The 17937-nt window shown below is 54.8% G+C and overlaps 1 protein-coding gene across 1 annotated transcript in view; it reads left to right on the top strand.

The window, feature by feature from the left end:
* The window catches only part of PPARD (peroxisome proliferator activated receptor delta), an 85952-nt gene extending 68588 nt beyond the window's left edge, over positions 1–17364 (top strand). Inside the window, exons 3-8 of the mRNA XM_025862428.2 lie at positions 3230–3460; positions 11102–11256; positions 12189–12327; positions 13586–13788; positions 13967–14417; positions 15195–17364. Of these exons, the coding sequence (XP_025718213.1) occupies positions 3322–3460; positions 11102–11256; positions 12189–12327; positions 13586–13788; positions 13967–14417; positions 15195–15442 (1335 nt within the window). The 5' untranslated portion in view covers positions 3230–3321 and the 3' untranslated portion in view covers positions 15443–17364. The remainder of the gene's footprint in view (positions 1–3229; positions 3461–11101; positions 11257–12188; positions 12328–13585; positions 13789–13966; positions 14418–15194) is intronic.
* Positions 17365–17937: the final 573 nt, after the last annotated feature.

Genomic DNA, 17937 nt, shown 5'->3' with positions numbered 1-17937 from the left:
GGGAGAGGGAGAAGCAGGCTTCCCACGGAGCAGGGAGCCCAATGCGGGGCTCAATCCCAGGACCCTAGGACCATGACCTGAGCCAAAGGCAGACGCTTAACGACTGAGCCACCAGGTGCCCTGCTTCTACTTATTTATAGGAAATGTTTTAGAGATATTAGCCCTTTGATGAGAGTTGCAAATATTTTTTCCAGTTTATTGTCTGTTTTTGTTATGATTTTTTTTACCATGTAGAAAGTTTATATATATGTGTGTGTGTATATATATGTACACACACACACATATACATATATAATTTTTTTAAGTAGTCTCTATGCCCAACATGGGGCTTGAACCCACGACCCTGAGATCAAGAACTGTGTGCTCCCATGGACTGAGCCAGCCAGGTGCGCAATAATGCATATTTTTGTTTTAACTTAAAAAAAATTTTTTTTTATTTAGTTGGACCTCATCTTGATATAAGGTTTGAGGTAGGGATCCATCTTAATTTTTCCAGATGGCTACTCCATTGTCCCATTACTGTTTTATTGGAGAATCCATTTGTTCTTGTTGATGTGAAGTACTGTCTTTGCAACATGTTAAAGTTCCACGTGTGTTTGCATCTATTTATGGACTCTGTATTCTTTCATTGATTGTCTGTTCGTGTGCCAGCATGACACAGTTTCAATTATTGTGGCTTTGCTACAGTTCTTTTTATTGCTCTCCAGCTAATTCCCTGTCGTGTTTGCCAAAGTGCATCCACCCAGCCTCTTTGCTTTCTGCAAGTCCCATCTTTTACTCTCAGTGGACAACTTTCCCTCCTACTCTATTAACTAAAAGAGTGAGGCCATCCCGTATGAGCTTTAATCACCCCCTCCCCAATTGCCATGATACTTCTTTGTATTTTCCCCCTCCTGTGCCCTTGAATTAGTCCCCTCCCATCAGTCATTCTGCCCCAGCTTCCCCCCTGGAATCTTCAGACGGTCTTTCTCTGCAGACCTCTTCTCTACCCACGGCTTACTTGAGTCTCCTCTAGTCCAAAAAACTTCCTGGCTTTGCCACTTTCTCGAGACAGTACATTTATTTCCTTGACATATTTACCAAAAACCTAGTCTCCATTCACTGTCCTGCCTCCTGTCTTACCACTTATTCTTCAGAGCCCCAGTTTCCATCTTAACCACTTGACTGAAACTTGCCTCACAAGGTCACTGATGACCAGGCGGTCACTGAATCCGGGGGTCATGTGTCAGTTTATCACCCTTCCAACTCCGCAGCATTTGAGACGGTTGAGCCCTCCCCCGTGAAACAGCCCTTCCCATGACTCTGAGTTGTGTGGTTGTCCCACATCTCTCCTGCACCCGGCCACTGCTCTAGTGCCTATTCCCCTGACCTCCCTTGACACGTTGCTTTCTCCACTGGTGAACTGAATCCCTTTCCATGACTGTCAAAGTCGATGAGGATGCTCCCCACAGCTCCAGATTCCCAACTCCCCAGCTCTTAGACTCGAGGGCTGAATTTCCAAACTGCCTTTCGTTGACAAACTTGTCGTCAGTCCAAACAAGGGAAAATGAAAGCCTGCTGGAGAGCAATGATGAGAGAGGGAAGATTTACTGTCTGCTGGAAGTGGCCTTGCTGTGGAGCAGTGGTTCTCAAGCTCGGCTGCACATGACAATCACCAGGAGAATTAAAAATAAAGATTTCAGTGCCCAAGCAGCTCCCCACACCATCAGATGAGAATCTCTGGGGACAGGCCCAGACATCCATATTTTGAAAAACTCCCCAGTGGTTGCAGTGTCCAGCCAAGTTTGCAAGTGTAGAGCAGCGTGGGACAGGGAAGAGTCTCCATTGACCCCTGCCTTCTGGCTTTGATAAGCGGGTAGATGGACATGCGGGTCACCAAAGTAGGGATTACCAGAAGAAGGGCGGGTTTGGGGGCAGATGGTGGGTTCTGTTTGGATAGGTTGAGTTCGAGTTGCCCGTGGCACATCCAGAAGGCCCACAGATCCTTGGATTTCCCTAAAGCAGGTCTATTCTGCTTGCTTGCTTTTTTTTTTTTTTTTAAGATTTTATTTATTTCTTTGAGAGAGAGAGAGAATGAGAGATAGAGAGCACGAGAGGGAAGAGGGTCAGAGGGAGAAGCAGACTCCCTGCCGAGCAGGGAGCCCGACGTGGGACTCGATCCCGGGACTCCAGGATCATGACCTGAGCCGAAGGCAGTCGCTTAACCAACTGAGCTACCCAGGCGCCCTCTTTTCTGCTTTCGATCCTCCCACAGCCTGCACTGCCTTGGGATAGAGTCAGTCACGCATGCGTGTCTGGACACAGCCCACCTTCCTGGCCATCCTTCCAAATCCTCGCTCCCACAGTGCTCACTCCTGGCCACCGGGACTCCTCACTGCTCCCCACTGTGCCGCCTCTGAGTCTTTTCTCATGCTCTGTCCCCAAGACAAGTTCCGTGCCATCTCTGGTCAAAATCCACCCCACTCTCAAGGGGTCTCCCTACTGTTCCCTGCCAGGACGACTCCCCCACAACACCTCATGGTCTTACTGCCACTAACGGTGGCATCTGCGGGCAATATGTCACTTGCCGAGGGTTGGAACTGCCTTCTCCACACAGGAGTCACTACCCAGTAACCCCACCTCGGAAAGTTTCCTGGACAGAGCACTTCTCTCCTTACCTGATGGCTGTGCTGCTGAGGGTCCAGTTGCAGATCTGCTGCCAACTGTGAGCCTAGCACCGCAGGGGCTCCGGTCTTTTCCCCCCCCACACACCCAAACACAGGAAGGATAGGACCTACTCCCTTCAAGAATTGCGGTGTAGGAGAGCCTGAGTGCTGGAGGGGACAGGGCGGGAGTTAGGAAGTACTGTGCATATCAGGACCTCCAGAAGGACCGCAGAGTTGGAAGAAGCCCCTGAAGTCATTCTGATGTGGTGCCAAGAGCAGGATGGGGCCGAGGAGGCAGGGAAAGGTGGTGCCAGGGGTGTGTCACCCTGTCTGGTTTGTGGAGACTGCTCAGAACCCCACAGACCTGCCTCAGGAACCAAGCAGACAAAGGGCAGAAGGGGAAATGACTCGGGGTGCAAGGAGCAGAGCCCATGGGTTAGCACTACAGGGAGGCGGCGTGCCTGCTGTGAAGGAGCAGGAGCAGGGGAGCCCCCTCCCTACTGCCCCACCCCCGCCCGGTGGTAGCCCTCTCGCATGCCCTTCTCACACCCTCTCATCCTCTCCCTGTCTGCCCCTTGGCCCAGGCTGATGGCAGCTGCCCTGTAGAGGTCCGTCTGCGTTCAGACCCAGATGATGCCAGAGCTATGACCGGGCCTGCAGGCGTGGTGCCGAGGGGATGTCAGCCATGGAGCAGCCACCGGGGGAAGCCCCTGAGGTCCGGGAAGAGGAGGAGAAAAAGGAAGTGGCAGAGGCAGAAGGAGCCCCAGAACTCAATGGAGGACCAGAGCGCTCACTTCCTTCCAGCAGCTATACAGGTGAGGAGGGGGTGGCGGGGGACACAGGGCAGAGGAAGCCAAGTGGGCCGAGCAGGAACCCTGCCCTCTGCAGACAGCATTATGGGGCACAGAGGGGCAGAGCCAGACAGCTGGGGTTCACACCCCTGTTCTATTGCCCTTCAGCTGCAGGACCTCGGGCCAGTTGCACTTCTTCTTTCTGTGAAAACCATGGGGCCTGCAGGGGATGTGGACAGGGGCTTTTGTGAGAATTAAATGAGTTAGCATTTGTAATGCGTGTCGTCATCCGCTTGATTCCCACTGCTGCTGCCCAAGGGATCCAGAGCCAAGCTGCATTAACAGCACACGGGAAAGATCAGCTGTACCTGTGATTGTAACGATCAGTCACGACACCCAGCTGCGTTGATCTGGTGCTAATGACACACATCATTGAGCGGCACTGTAATTAGGCATAAATGCTAAGCGGCTAGTCTGAATGACTATAATTAAAGTGACTTTTGTGCAGCCAGCCAGTTTTCGCTGCTCTCATCTCCCTTGTCAGTTCCCCTTTTGTTTATCCATTGTTAGTAGCAGTGTAGACATTCTTCTCTGGAGCCCTGTGTTACTCTCGCCCCATCTTCTTCATCATCGTCATGCTATGTCCACCTTCAGGGGCACCCAGAATCCACTCCTTGGCCCCTGGTTTTCCCTGCTGCTGATGCTGCCCCTTCCCTGTCCCTGGCCCCTTCTCCCCCCAGCTTCTCTCCTTCTCCCTCCACCTAAGTGCCAGCACATACAGCTGAGTCTTGCTCCCTTACCCTCAGAGGGAACTCAGGGTCACGAGAGGGTGCACTTCTAGCAAGGGACATCCTGATCTCACCGCTGGCTTCAGCTGAAGGAGATCCCGCTCACGGGTGGTGATTGAGGGCAGAGGAGTAGGCCCACCCCACAGACTTCCCTGTTCAATAATTAAAACAGGAGGAGGTTTTTTAATATAATCATTAATGTGTTAAAGCCATTGTATAGAAAAAGCTCCCGCAAATTCTATAAGACAAACAACAGAAAAATAGAAACAGGCAGTTCATGGTTGGACAAATACAAATGGCCGGAAAACAAAATGTTTTCAGTCTACTCACCAATCAAAGAAGATATCTTCAAAATGAGATGTCATTTAGCATGTCAGATTAAGGGCCCTCCAGCCACCAAGGGTGGAAGGGCAACTTGGCTATGCAGGAGAACACTTCTTTCATTCCTTTGACCCTGCAGTTCCCCTCCTAGGAATGTATCCCATGGAAGTACTCGCGCAGAGTGCACAGAGATTTCCACACTTATTTACTGCAGCACTGCTCAGAGAAGCAAAAAATTGGCACGCGACCATCTGTGGGGAATTGGTTATGTAAACTGTGGTAGAGCCACACTGTGGAATGCTGTTGTAGCCGTTAACAAGTATAGGGTGGGTCTGAATCTACTGACAGGAAAAAGAGCTCCTGCCAAATGGGGGATCCCACTGCTTAAAAATCTTTAAGTATCATGGAAGGCACTAGAAGAGCATACACGCAAAGGACTGTGCCGTCAACTCGGGACTAGGATCATGGCGGAGAGGATGCGTCATACAGTGGTGCGCACCATTACGCATTATTCTCAAGTCTACAGTACTCTCACCGTTTAAGAAGCAAACGCATGGCTTTTCTTTAAAAAGGTAAAGCAATTTTGTTTCCCAAAAAAGGCCAACAGGTGAGGGGCCCTGGAGACAGAGCTTCGTCCTGTGTTGGGAATCACACAAACCAGGGCAGGAATCTCAGGTCTGTGACTGTCAGCCATGGCTTTTGCTGGTGACTTCACTTCTCCATTCTCAGTCTCTACCTTTAAAGTCTGCCCACCTCAAGGGCTGGCCGGGTAAGGTTCTCTGCCCTGCCCCATGAGTCTATGACTTTGGCCTCGAGTCCCCTCAGGAATTGAGGAGGATGGGACACAGCCTAGAGCCTTGAAACAGCAAGAAGACCCACAGTTTGCTTCCCTTCTGACCCCTCAGAGGTTCTGCATCTCTGTCCCGAGCTCAACACCTGACAAAGAGGCAGGCGAGACAGATCTCCCCGTTAGCACTCAGCAGCAAGGCAACTCACACGCCCAGGGTCCCTGAGCTGGATAGGGGTGGGGGCAGCTGTCCCCTCCTACTTCAGTGATGGGCATCACATCCACACCCTAGGAAGAGGTCAGGGGTCTTGGTGCGGACTGGGGCTGAGGAAGATCAAGTGTCCTTCCTCCTGGCCTTGGCACCTCTTCTCGCCGCAAGCACTCAGTGGGTGTCCAGGCAAGGGCTGGCCTTTCAGTTGAGGACAAGGCTGCACGCCAGCCCTGAGAAGCCCACTGTGCAGGTGAACAGGACGACAGAATTTAAGGAGGCTGCTTAGTAACCCAGCTCCAGAGTCCCACAGAATTGGCCCTGACTTCAGAAGCTATTTGCCTGTGGGACTCTGCCAGCAAAGTAAATAGTGTTGACCCCTCCTGGCCACTCTCACAGCTATGACAGCAGCATACCTCCAGCAGTAGAGACTAGGTATGCAAGAGAACTCTCATCCATACGTAAATGATGTGAGTAAGGTCAATAGTGTCTATTTGCTGAACTTGTAATCCAAGATGGTGCAACTGATAGTTCACTCCCTGGGTGTTGGGCTTAGTGTTTACGCTGAGCCTAAACATTTGAATAATGGCATGGTGTCCTCCTCAGCAGTGACATGTCTGATCGGTTATCATGATCATGAATTATTGATTAGTACTAATGAATAGTAAGAGCTCAGCCCCGGGGCTTAGGTGGTTCTAGGTTTTGATTCTGAACTCTTGTTATTGTATTAGGGTTCTCTAGAGAAACAGAATCCATAGGATGTGTGCATACATAGGGAGGGGGAGAGAGAGAGAGAGAGAGAGAGAGAGAGAGAGTGTGTGTGTGTGTGTGTGCGCGCACGCACACGTGTGCACAGGTAAGGAATTGGTTCACACAACTGTGAGAGCTAGCAAGTTGAATTCTGCAGGACAGGCCAGCAGACCGGAGACCCAGGGTACTTGATGCTGTATCTTAAGTTTGAAGGCAATCCAGAGACAGAATTCCTGGATCTTCCTTAGGGAGGCCTCGGTCTTTTTCCATAAGGCCTTCAACTGATTGGCTGAGGCCTACTCACATTATGGAGAGCAATGATTTCAATGTTAATCCCATCTAAAAAATATCTTCACAGCAACATCTAGACTGGTGTTTGACCAAAAACTGATCACCATGAGTACCATGGCCTGGCCAAGGTGACACATAAAATTAATGATCTGGTTAATGCCACTGTCAGCATGTTACTTAACCTTACCTATCAAAGCGTCAGAAGACCTGGGGTTTGAAGGGTTATTTTAAGGTTCCCATGGGATTAATGGTATAAAGTGTCAAGCAGAGCGCCTGGTACACAGGAGGCATGCACAAAAAAGAGATTATTAGTATAGACATGCACTCTTTACAGGGAAGTCAGGTTTAGGTTCAAGGCCCAGTCCCACCAGGTATTAGACAGGTGACCTTGGGCAGGCCCCTTAACCTCACCAAGTTTCAGTTTCCTCGACTTTAAATGGTGTCAGTTACTATCTTCCAAGGTGATATGGAATGATACTAACAAGCTTTTGGGGGGCGGGCGATAAATGCTGGTTCTTTCCCCCTCCCTTCCTGGGGTAGAAGGAGAGGTGGGCCTTCATGAGATGCTTGGGGGGTCAGGCGGGGTGTGTCTGGAGTGGAAGTTCAGAGGCAGGGCAGGGCCCGGATGCTGCCATCGGGTGAGCAAGGATATTTCCTGAGAGCTGAGGAGGAGCCAGGGGAGGACAATGCTGGGCTGGCTGGGGAGAGCCGCTGTGCAGGCAGACAGCCCTGAGGCTGGTGTGGCCCATGTCCCCGGCCAGCATACCTGAGGGGCAGGGACTCCCGGTCAGGGGGACAGCCTCTCAGAACCCCAGTCTCCCACCGGGAGGTCATGGGCAAGGCAGTGGGACCTTCAGAAGCTGGCCCCTAGAATGGGGAGCATTCTGCCATCATTACTTTTGGGCAAGATTCAAGGATAAAACCCTAAGCCAGGTGATCAGCCAGGAAGAAACAGAACCTTTATCTTTAGAAAACCCACTCCCAGGGCACGTGGGTGGCTCAGTCAGTTAAGCGTCTGCCTTCGGCTCAGCTCGTGATGCCAGGGTCCGGGGATCAAGCCCCATGTCGGGCTGCCTGCTCAGTGGGCAGCTTGCTTCTCCCTCTGCCTCTGGTGCACATGTGCTCTCTCTCTCTCTCTGTCAAATAGATTAAATCTTTAAAAAAATTTTTTTAAAAAGGAAAGAAAACCCACTCCCAAGCCCCTACCACTTCAGTATCCCCACTGCACATGCACTCCAGCACAAAACCTTCCCCTGCGGGGGGATGCATACACTTCTGCCCATCCTAGCGCCTCATCGCCCCTGCCTCTCCGCCTGGCAGTTATTTTTGTTCTTTTATTCCAAACGGGCAGGGGATGCCCTTGTTCCACTAGCCAGCCACCACCAAGCATCGCCAACTGCTTTGAGGTTCTGCAGCCTGCGTCTGCTCACGACCCAGGGGTGGAACAGCCATGGCCCAGCGCCCTGATAGTGCCCTGGGCCTGTTTCTCCACAGTCCCATTTGCAGCACTTCCCTCTGAGACACTTGCCCGGGGTGTCTCCTCGGGATCCAGAGCTCAGGCCGCCTCGGGCTGGTGGGGCCGGAGCATCTTGGCTTCTCCCAGGGTTCCCAGTGATCCTCATGCTCCTGAGCCACGGGTCAGTGGCAGGCCAGGGGAAGTGAAAGGAGGCTTGGTCTGGTCCTGGGGGCTCTCCGGGCCTCAATAAGCAGAGACACCCCCCACCTTGGATTTCCGTGAAGCTGCGGGGGAAGAGGTACAGCCAGCCAGAAGGAGGACAGGTCTCGGCCCCTGCCTGTGCAGGGTACAGAGCTTGGGGAGTGCAGAATTGCAGCTTTCTGATAAGCACCGTCCTAACTCACCCCGATGTTGATGTGAACTTCCAGGTCCGAGGGCTCTTCTCTGTAGTAACTCTGTTACTTTTCACCATGACTCTCAGATAGATACTCCTGTCCCCTCCATCTTACAGAGGAGGAAACTGAGGCCCAGAGGGCAGAGCTGGGTGTTGAGCCTAAGACACCAATTTGAACTCAGTCCCATTCTTCACCCTCATGCCTGCTCTTCCCGAGCATCTGGAAGCTGACTTGGAGTCTCCCAAAGATCTCATCTTTGAGCCCCAAGAGGGGAGCAGTCACCTTCCCTGAGAGCCTCAGGCTCGGTGGTGGCGCCTTCCAAGTCCTGCTCCCTCTGCCCGCTCCTCAGCCAGTGTTGCCACTCGCTGTGTCGTATTCCCGCTTTCTTACCTCATTCTCACCTCAGCTAGTCGAGGGCAGGGTGTGGGTCCTGCCGTGCACACAGCAGGCGCTCACCAAATGTCCGCTGAATGAAAAGAGAGGGTGGCATTGCCACGTGCAGTGCAAGTGCCCAGACCCCTGCCCGGCCTCCAGGGCCAGGAGGGAGAACACAGAGGGCACCACCAAAAGGTTGGTGGCTGTGGACAAGACTCGGTGGTGGAGGTGAGCTTAGAGATCCAAAGGCGGTGTGATTAGAGATGTCCCACGTCTAGCAGAGGAGGCAGATGTGTAAGCCACAAAAACACAACTGCTTACACGAAGTGACACAAAGCGAACATGCACACAGGCCACACAGATCAGAGCGGGGAGGGCCGGAACCCGCCTGCTCAGCCTCCACACAGGTCCCGACAAAGGGTTTTCACACGTGATCTCATTTTCTCCCGACAGCTCATAATGTGAGTTCTTTTGCCCCTATTCTGAGGCCTCCAGGCATGGCGGAGACTGCCCAAACCCTGCAGCCGGTTGGCGCTGAGTGCAGGACCAACCCAGGGAGCTTGAGTTCCACTTACTTACCCCACAGTCACTGCCTGCTCCCCATCCCACAGCAGCACCCTGGGGGCAGAGTTCCTGCCCCGTGGCCTTTACGTTGTGGTAGAGGGCACCCAACACTGAGTGAACACACACGGACTGTCATGTGGTGGCAAAGGCTATGGAGAAAACCACAGTGGTTCTGCCCTCCCAGGCTGCAGGCTCCCCTGCAGCACTGTGCCCAGGAGACGGAGGGAGCCCACTCTCCCCCATCTGTGGGCTGAGGCGGGTGGTTACATCCCCTGGAATGACCAAAGGTTGGGAGCGAAGGCCCTGGGACGGGATGGGCTCTTTTACCTCACACCCCTGCCCTTACCAGCCCAGCAGGGCAGTGGGCTGTCCGATCCTCTATTCTGTGGTCTGGTCTGGTGCTCATACTCCCCTCCCTGTGGCCCAGGTAGGGTCTGGCTGAAGGCTTTCCTGCTGTCACTCCTAGGGCCCAAGGGGGAGTGGAGAAAGGTATGAGAAGAGTAGAGTACACTTTGGTCTAGGGAGGGTGGGTTACTCCGTGGGAGGGAAATGAAGATATTTTGTGGAGTGACCTATATTTGGGTGACAGACAAGGAGCAACACCAGCCTGGGAAATGTTAAGTCTGCGTTCAGCTTCACGGCTTGGGTCTCCCTAAGGTGCCATCCTGCTCTGAGCCACTGACTCTCTGGTCTGGGGATTTGGCCCCTGCCCCTGAGGAGGTTGCTCAGTCATCAGGAAAGAGAGCAGAGAACAGCAGATTGGCAGGACAGGCGGCATGTGGGGTCATGCAGCTGGCCCTGGGCCGGGCGACTGAGGCTCAGGGCCGGGCTCATGGCTGAGTGTCCAAGGGAGAGATTCCAAAGAGACTCCCAGAAATTCTTACCGAGTCAGCTGACAGCACATACACCCTGAAGTCATTGCCTTAGTCTAGTGCTTTCCTTGCTTATACTCACAACATCTGGTTCAAACATCTCGTACACTTAATAGAAAAAAAAAACCTGGGGAAATTCAGTATGTTGTCCAGTGAGCATGAATGGTACCTGCCTTCTTTCTACTTGAGCAAGAAGTTTTGTAAGAATGGGTTTGAGCTTCTTGATAGATCCTTTACACCATCTCTGGAGTCCACACAAGAATCGAATTTCCCAGGAGATGTGGGTGGAAGGCCGCAGTCTCCCTAACACTCATTTCATACAACCCTACATGGGCCCACACAGTGGAGCCCCTTAAGCTAGGAGAGCTACTTCCCAAGTTCAGTCTGAAGAGATTCTATCTTCCTCCTCTTGCTCCCTTCCCTCCAAAACACAATCATCCCCCCAAGACACACACCCACACCCACCAAAACACAATCACCCCCCCAACACACACACACACACACACACACACACACACACACACACACACACACACACACACACACACACACACACCCCTCCTCCTCCCCAGTGGTGAGTACAGCCCAGGAAGGCCCCGATAGTGATAGCTGCCATTTCCCAAACACCTGCTGTATGTCAGGTCTGAGGAAAAGCCCCATGGTCTAGATGAAGAAACCGACCCTCAGAAAGGTTGACTCCTTGAGTCACATAGCTGTTAAGTGTCTGAGCTGAGTGAGCGCTGCTTGAGAAACATGGGCTCTTCCCATCACCTGCCCTGCCCCCTGTGGGCTCTGGTCACCTCCCCTGGCCCCCGTCCTGGCCGAATATGAAGGCACCCCTATGTCGTGTGTCCGCAGACCTCTCCCGGAGCTCCTCGCCACCCTCACTGCTGGACCAGTTGCAGATGGGCTGTGACGGGGCCTCGTGTGGCAGCCTCAACATGGAGTGCCGTGTGTGCGGGGACAAGGCATCAGGCTTCCACTATGGTGTTCACGCGTGTGAGGGCTGCAAGGTAGGGCCTGCGGCGAGTGGTGGCTGGCGGCTGGGGCTGTGTTTACACGGAGAGCTGACCTGCCAGAGAGGCCGGGCCCTCACAGTCCCTACTGCGGAATTCCCACCTGGGAGGCCGCCAGGCCCTTGGGCCCATTCCAGGTCCTCCGCCCTGGGTCCTGCTGGTCCCAGCCTCTCATGTGGCCTGGCTGGCTGCTGGCGCCCCCTGGGGACGTAGCTCTAGAACACCGGCTGGGCAGAATGAGGATCTTGGGCTCAACCATCACCCTGATGGCAGTGTTTCCTGCACTTCAAGGCCCGGAAGGGCCTCTTTGAGGGAAAAAAGGAAACTTTACATTTCTTTCTCCAGGGGTGCTTTTGGTTCATCCTCCTACCTGCACGCCGATCAAAATTGTACTTACTATTTTACTACACCACCGCCTAGAAAATACCCAGAACCAGATACCTTTATGAATAAACCAGATTACCCACAATACAGTTTTAGGTGACCAAACTCACAAGGAAGCATTTAAAATAAAGAAATATAGATAGATCTCAAAGGCTTTAGAGTTGTTTACTATCCTCCTCCCTCCCCTCCAAAAGAAATTTCTCCCAGTTACTTCCAAATTTCACAAAGGTTGACATTTACACACAGAACTGGGGCCCCTGGGGCGCCTGGGTGGCTCAGTCATTAAGCATCTGCTTTCAGCTCAGGTCATGATCCCGGGGTCCTGGGATCGAGCCCCGCATCGGGCCCCCTGCTCAGCGGGAAGCCTGCTTCTCGCTCTCCCACTCCCCCTGCTTGGGTTCCTTCTCTCGCTGTGTCTCTATCAAATAAATAAATAAAATCTTAAAAAAAAAAAAAACTGGGGCTCCTGATGTCACAGAACCCACGGGGCAGAGCAGGATCCTGAGCTTCCTGTGGCTCTGCCTCACCTCTCACCCGCCCCTCAGGGCTTCTTCCGCCGGACGATCCGCATGAAGCTGGAGTATGAGAAGTGTGAGCGCATCTGCAAGATCCAGAAGAAGAACCGCAACAAGTGCCAGTACTGCCGCTTCCAGAAATGCGTGGCGCTCGGCATGTCGCACAACGGTGAGAGCCACCCCGGGCCTGGCACAGCCTGGGGGGCGGGGCAGGGGGGTGGAGGGGAGCCCCTCGGAGCGGTGCCCGGTGCGCAGCAGGTGCGGCTTGACGCAGCAGCCGGCGAAGACCTGCCTTCCCCAGACGGCTCCGGCTCCGCGTCCGCTGTGAGGCCCGCGCCTGGGGCGCTCACCCCCGCTGGCCCAGAGGGAAACTGGGAATTGACCCCAGCACCTCAAGCCTGGCTCAGATGACCCGACACAGCGTAAAAAGCCACTGCCCAAGCCGGGGATCGCCTCAGCTCTCCTTGGTTAGTGAAGGCCGGCAGGAGCCAGGGAGTGACCACATGGGTCCGCTGCCGGGAGCCAGGCAGGAGTTTCCTGGAGGCCGGCCTCTCCCGGGAGACAGATCCTGCCCCGCATTCGGGCCTTCTACAGAGTCTTGTCTTCAGACCCCATACAGTAGGATTTTGCAGAGCCCACCTGCCCCCTTTGCCTGTCTGGGTCAGACCCCCACCCCTGTGCACCCCCAGAGGACTGGGGAGAGCCTCTTGTTTAAATGTCTACACTCACAGCTACCCTGTCTTGCCTTTTAGATGGTGGCGGGCCCCGAGCCCTCCACCCGAAGATTTTCCTAGATGGTGGGGCCTGGCAGGTCTGGGGTTTGGTCCCACCCTTCAGTCTGTATCTGCCCGGGCTCTGTTCCTTGGGTGGGCTGAGCGGATTTCCTAGGAGATCTCAGGGCCAACTCAGTTCTTCTCACTTTTTCTCTTAGAGAAGCCAGATTTCTATCCTGTTCCATTACTAATGACTAACGTTTTAGTGCTTACTGTGTGAATATTCTTATTTTTTGACAGTCCAGTGAGATCTCAGTATTAGCCCATTTTTCTTATGAATAAAGGTGAAATAGCCTGCCTATTTCTGCCAAGCTGGAACTCAGGCACAGGCCTTTGACACCAGAAACTGTCTTCCTATGCGTCACACTGCACCGCCTTCCAGGCACAGTGGCTCAGTTGACTCCCTGAGTTAGGGCCTTTGTGTGCATGTGAGGCACTGTGAACAAGACAGAACCCCTGTCCCCCGGCGCTTGCATTCTGGAGGGGTTCTCCAGCATTCCAGTGTGCTGGCCATAGAGCTTCTGAGGGTCCTGGGCTCAAAAAACGTGTCTCCATTTTTGGCCCACGTACCTGTTGTGAGGCAAGGAGGTTAGAGGTGCTAGCTCCTGCCTGGGCCCCTCGATGACCCCCCCCACCCCCCACCCCCCAATACAGCCATCCGCTTTGGCCGGATGCCAGAGGCCGAGAAGAGGAAGCTGGTGGCAGGGCTAACGGCAAGCGAGGGGAATCAGCACAACCCACAGGTGGCTGACCTGAAGGCCTTCTCCAAGCACATCTACAACGCCTACCTGAAAAACTTCAACATGACCAAAAAGAAGGCCCGTGGCATCCTCACCGGCAAGGCCAGCCACACGGCGGTGAGTGTCACTGCTTGGCCTGGCAGCCCCGGGCTCTGGGCCCTGCCACCGCCTGCCTGACTGCTGGGAGAACCGGGCCTCCTGCCTCCCCTCACTTCGTGGTACAGGCTGGGGGCATGGGGAGCACATGGGCGGGGGTCCCCCCAAGGCCTGGCCTCTAACGGGGCCTGGTTTTCAGCCCTTTGTGATCCATGACATCGAGACATTGTGGCAAGCAGAGAAGGGCCTGGTGTGGAAGCAGCTGGTGAACGGCCTGCCCCCCTACAAGGAGATCAGCGTGCATGTCTTCTACCGCTGCCAGTGCACCACGGTCGAGACCGTGCGGGAGCTCACCGAGTTCGCCAAGAGCATCCCCAGCTTCAGCACCCTCTTCCTTAACGACCAGGTGACCCTTCTCAAGTACGGTGTGCATGAGGCCATATTCGCTATGCTGGCCTCCATCGTCAACAAGGACGGCTTACTGGTGGCCAACGGCACTGGGTTCGTCACCCGGGAGTTCCTGCGGAGCCTCCGGAAGCCCTTCAGTGACATCATCGAGCCCAAGTTTGAGTTTGCGGTCAAGTTCAACGCCCTGGAACTTGATGACAGTGACTTGGCTCTCTTCATTGCGGCCATCATTCTCTGTGGAGGTAGGTGAGGGTGGGGCAGCCCTACTGGGGGTTGGGCCCCCACCGCAGGGCACCAGGCCCAAGCGCGCACAGCGTGGGGAGGTGCCCTGTGATGACAGCAGTGTGACACGCGAGGCTCCGACTACGTGCAGGACTGGCTCCCTCTTCTCGATGGAGAGGAGACAGAAAAAAGTCTGCAAAGAAATATGCCAGTATGTTGATGGGGATGATTTCTGACGGTGGAGAAATTCTCCGTATTTTGCCTGCATTTTTCAGATTCCGGTGCAATAACTAGAATAATCATCGTGCTCACAGTACCATAGAGCTTACTTCGTGCCAGGCACTGTTCTGGTTCCTTTTCCTAGATTATAACTCATTTGATCCTCGCAGCAGCCTGTGTGGAGGGTACCTCTGTCACCCCGTTTTACAGATGACAGAACTGAAGTCAGAGAGGCTGCGAGTGGCCCGCCCAGAGCCTCCTCGCCAGCCTGTGGTAGGGACGGGAGTTGAATCCAGGCAGTGAGTCTCTTAACCATGAGGTCATACTGCCTTTTTCAGAAGAAAAAAAAACAAAAAAGTGAAGGAGATGGGCCAGGACCTGGGGGGTGGAGGGGCTAGAATAGTAGAACAGTCACTGACAGAACAGGGCTTGGGTCTGTCACAGCAGTAGGTCTGCTGTCCCCTGGGCCAAGTCACCCACGCGGGTAGAGGTAGGGGAGCTCCTCTGCCCACCCCCACCCCCCGGAGACTTCCATGCATGCCTGCTCCCTCCCACACCTCTGCCCTGTGTCCCCACAGACCGGCCAGGCCTCATAAACGTGCCCCAGGTGGAGGCCATCCAGGACACCATCCTGCGTGCCCTCGAGTTCCACCTGCAGGCCAACCACCCGTACGCCCAGTACCTCTTCCCCAAGCTGCTGCAGAAAATGGCTGACCTGCGGCAGCTGGTCACCGAGCACGCGCAGATGATGCAGCGCATCAAGAAGACCGAGACAGAGACCTCGCTGCACCCCCTGCTCCAGGAGATCTACAAGGACATGTACTGAGGGCATGCGCCCGGGGTCTCTGGGGGCAGGCGGACAGAGCTGGGGCAGACGCCGCCCTCGGGACTTACCCGGAGAGCAGTCCCCGAGCCCTGGGCGCCCACGGGCCCGGAGCAGTGGAGCCACACTGCCGCGCTCAGACACACGGCTCCTTGCTCCCTGCGTTCGCTCCCTCCCCGTCTTCATCTGCCTCTTTCTCAGATCCTCTTTCTTCTCTAATTTCTTCGCTCACTCGCTCTCTCTTCCTGTCTCTCTGTAGGTTTCCCCTCTTCCTTCCTCCCTGGCCTTCCCTTTCTCTCTCCCCATCCCTGTGTCTGCCCCCCTTTCTCTTTCTGTGAGACAGTTTGTGTTACTTCACCAGCAGCATGGAACATGTCCTCTGCTTTCGTCTGCCCCGTCCCCTGTCCCCCAGGAGCAGGAAGGAATGGGCCTGCCCTCTGCACCAACAGTCACCTGCCAGGGTAGGCGCCTCACTTCTGTCTTCACAGCAAAGGACGTGGGCCAGCCAAAGAAACACTAAGCTCTCTGGGCCCAGCTTCCTGGGGAAGCCACCGGGGCCCAGGCTGACTGCAGCAATGGCCCCCGAGTCATGGGGGCCCTGCCCTGAGGGCCAGGACGCCTCCCCCAGACTGTCACCCCCTCCCCCTACCCAGCCAACCCCTCTCTAGCAGCACGCCCCAGCCCCACTGTTACCAGCGCCCTCTCTGTTCTTTTCACCAGTCTTCCAGGCCAGTGTCACTGCTGGTCCCCTGCGCTGGCCGCCAGGGGACACCCCTAGCCTGGAAGGAGATGGGCTTCCCTTCAGGTGGGGGCCCCCACTGAAGAGGAGCAAGCCTCGAGGGAGGCAGAGGTTGGCAGAAAAGGCAGCAAGCGGTGTACTTAATTCTGAGCCCAGGCCTTGGGGTCATGGGCGGCCCCTCTCCCACCACTTTGCAGCAGCCACCACCCACGACTCCTGTTTCTCAGGAGTTCCTGGCCTCAGCCTCAACCAGGAGCCCAGAGGAAGCTCATGCACGCCCCCCCCCCCCCCCGCAACACTCCAGCACACACAAGCACTGAATCACTTTACCTGGTTCCACACCCCTCACCCTCCCTTCCCCGAGGCAGATGGGCCAGAGGGGCCTCCAGGTGAGCGGGCACAGCTGTGCCCTCGTTCTCAGATCCCTTGGTAGGCAGGGGTGCCCTGCTGAACCAGCCCAGCACCCGCTCATGGGGGAGGTGCAAGGGATAAACTGATCCCGCTCAGTGTGACATCCATTTGTCCCAACAGTTCTGCTGCTCTCCCCTTCCCCTGTATTCAGCCCAGTCACCGGGAACTCCCCCTACACAGCCTCTGGTGACCAAGGACCTTGCCAGGCCCAGTCCCACTCCTCTGGCCCTTGCATCTACCGTTCCCCTCCTCCCAGGTGAAGTATTCGGCCTCAGAGGAGGGACTGAAGCCCAGCTTGGATGCTGTGTCTGAGCAGAAAGTCAGAGAGCCCACCCAGCCTGCTTCACCAGGAAGGAAACTGGCCTGGAAGGGTGAGGGACTGGTGAGGGTCTCTGAGAAAGGTTGGGGAAGACCTGAGGTTGGAGTCCCGTCCATCTGCCCCTGCCTTCCATGCCCTAGGATCATTCTCTACTGACAAGATTCTTCCCTCTCCAACCACCACCCCCAGCTGACCAAGGATTGGGGTTAGGGTGCTCCCTTTGAGCCAGCGCTGTGAAGGGAGAGATGCTGTGCCTGACCCCCACCCCCTCTCCGCCACCACGCACCCCCCGCCCCCGCCCAGGCCTGGTGCTGAGGATATAGCTCTTAGTGTCTGAACACAATCTCCAAAATCGAAATGTATATTTTTGCTAGGATCCCCAGCTTCCTGTGTTTTTAATATAAATAGTGTACACAGACTGACAGAACTTTAAATAAATGGGAATTAAATATTTAAGAGTTGATGTAGGCTGACTCCGTTTTTTACAGGTTTTTCCTGGGGGCTGATCGGACTCCTCCCCCCCCCCATCCAGTGCGCAAAGGGGGAAACAGGGCTGGGCAAATGAGACTTGGGGGTGCAGGCCAGGAGAGCTGATCCACCTTTCCCCATCACCTGCTTTGCTCTCCACTCATTGGTCAGCAAAGGTGGGGGACTTTGGTGCCGTGGTACCAAACCCGTTGGCGTGAGGAGGACCTGGGAGGGGCTCCAAAGGGCCCTGGAGGAGACATCACCTACACAAGAGACCGGGGCTTTCCTCAGCCAGCACCCTAGTTCCCTCCTTTACTTCCCGGGGTGCCACCTTCACAGAGAGCCGGGCCCTCCTCAGCCCGTGGGCTCTACTGCAGTGAGGCAAGTTCAGGGCAGACTTCGGTGCTTGTCTAGCCAGGAAAACAGACACCCCAAAACATTCCAGAGTGGGGAATTGTGAGCAAACTATCAAAAGGAGTGAAAGATCAAAAGGGGGGAAATTGAGGCCATCCGTTAGTAACTGGGCAGACACTGTCAGCCCCGGGGCTGTGTGGGAAATGG

The sequence above is a fragment of the Callorhinus ursinus genome, unplaced genomic scaffold (assembly GCF_003265705.2).
Source record: "Callorhinus ursinus isolate GAN/ISIS: 27379988/994484 unplaced genomic scaffold, GSC_fseal_2.0 scaffold59, whole genome shotgun sequence".
NCBI classification, from domain to species: domain Eukaryota; kingdom Metazoa; phylum Chordata; class Mammalia; order Carnivora; family Otariidae; genus Callorhinus; species Callorhinus ursinus.
The sequence above is the reverse complement of the archived record's forward strand: the minus strand, read 5'-3'. Positions and strand labels throughout refer to the sequence as shown.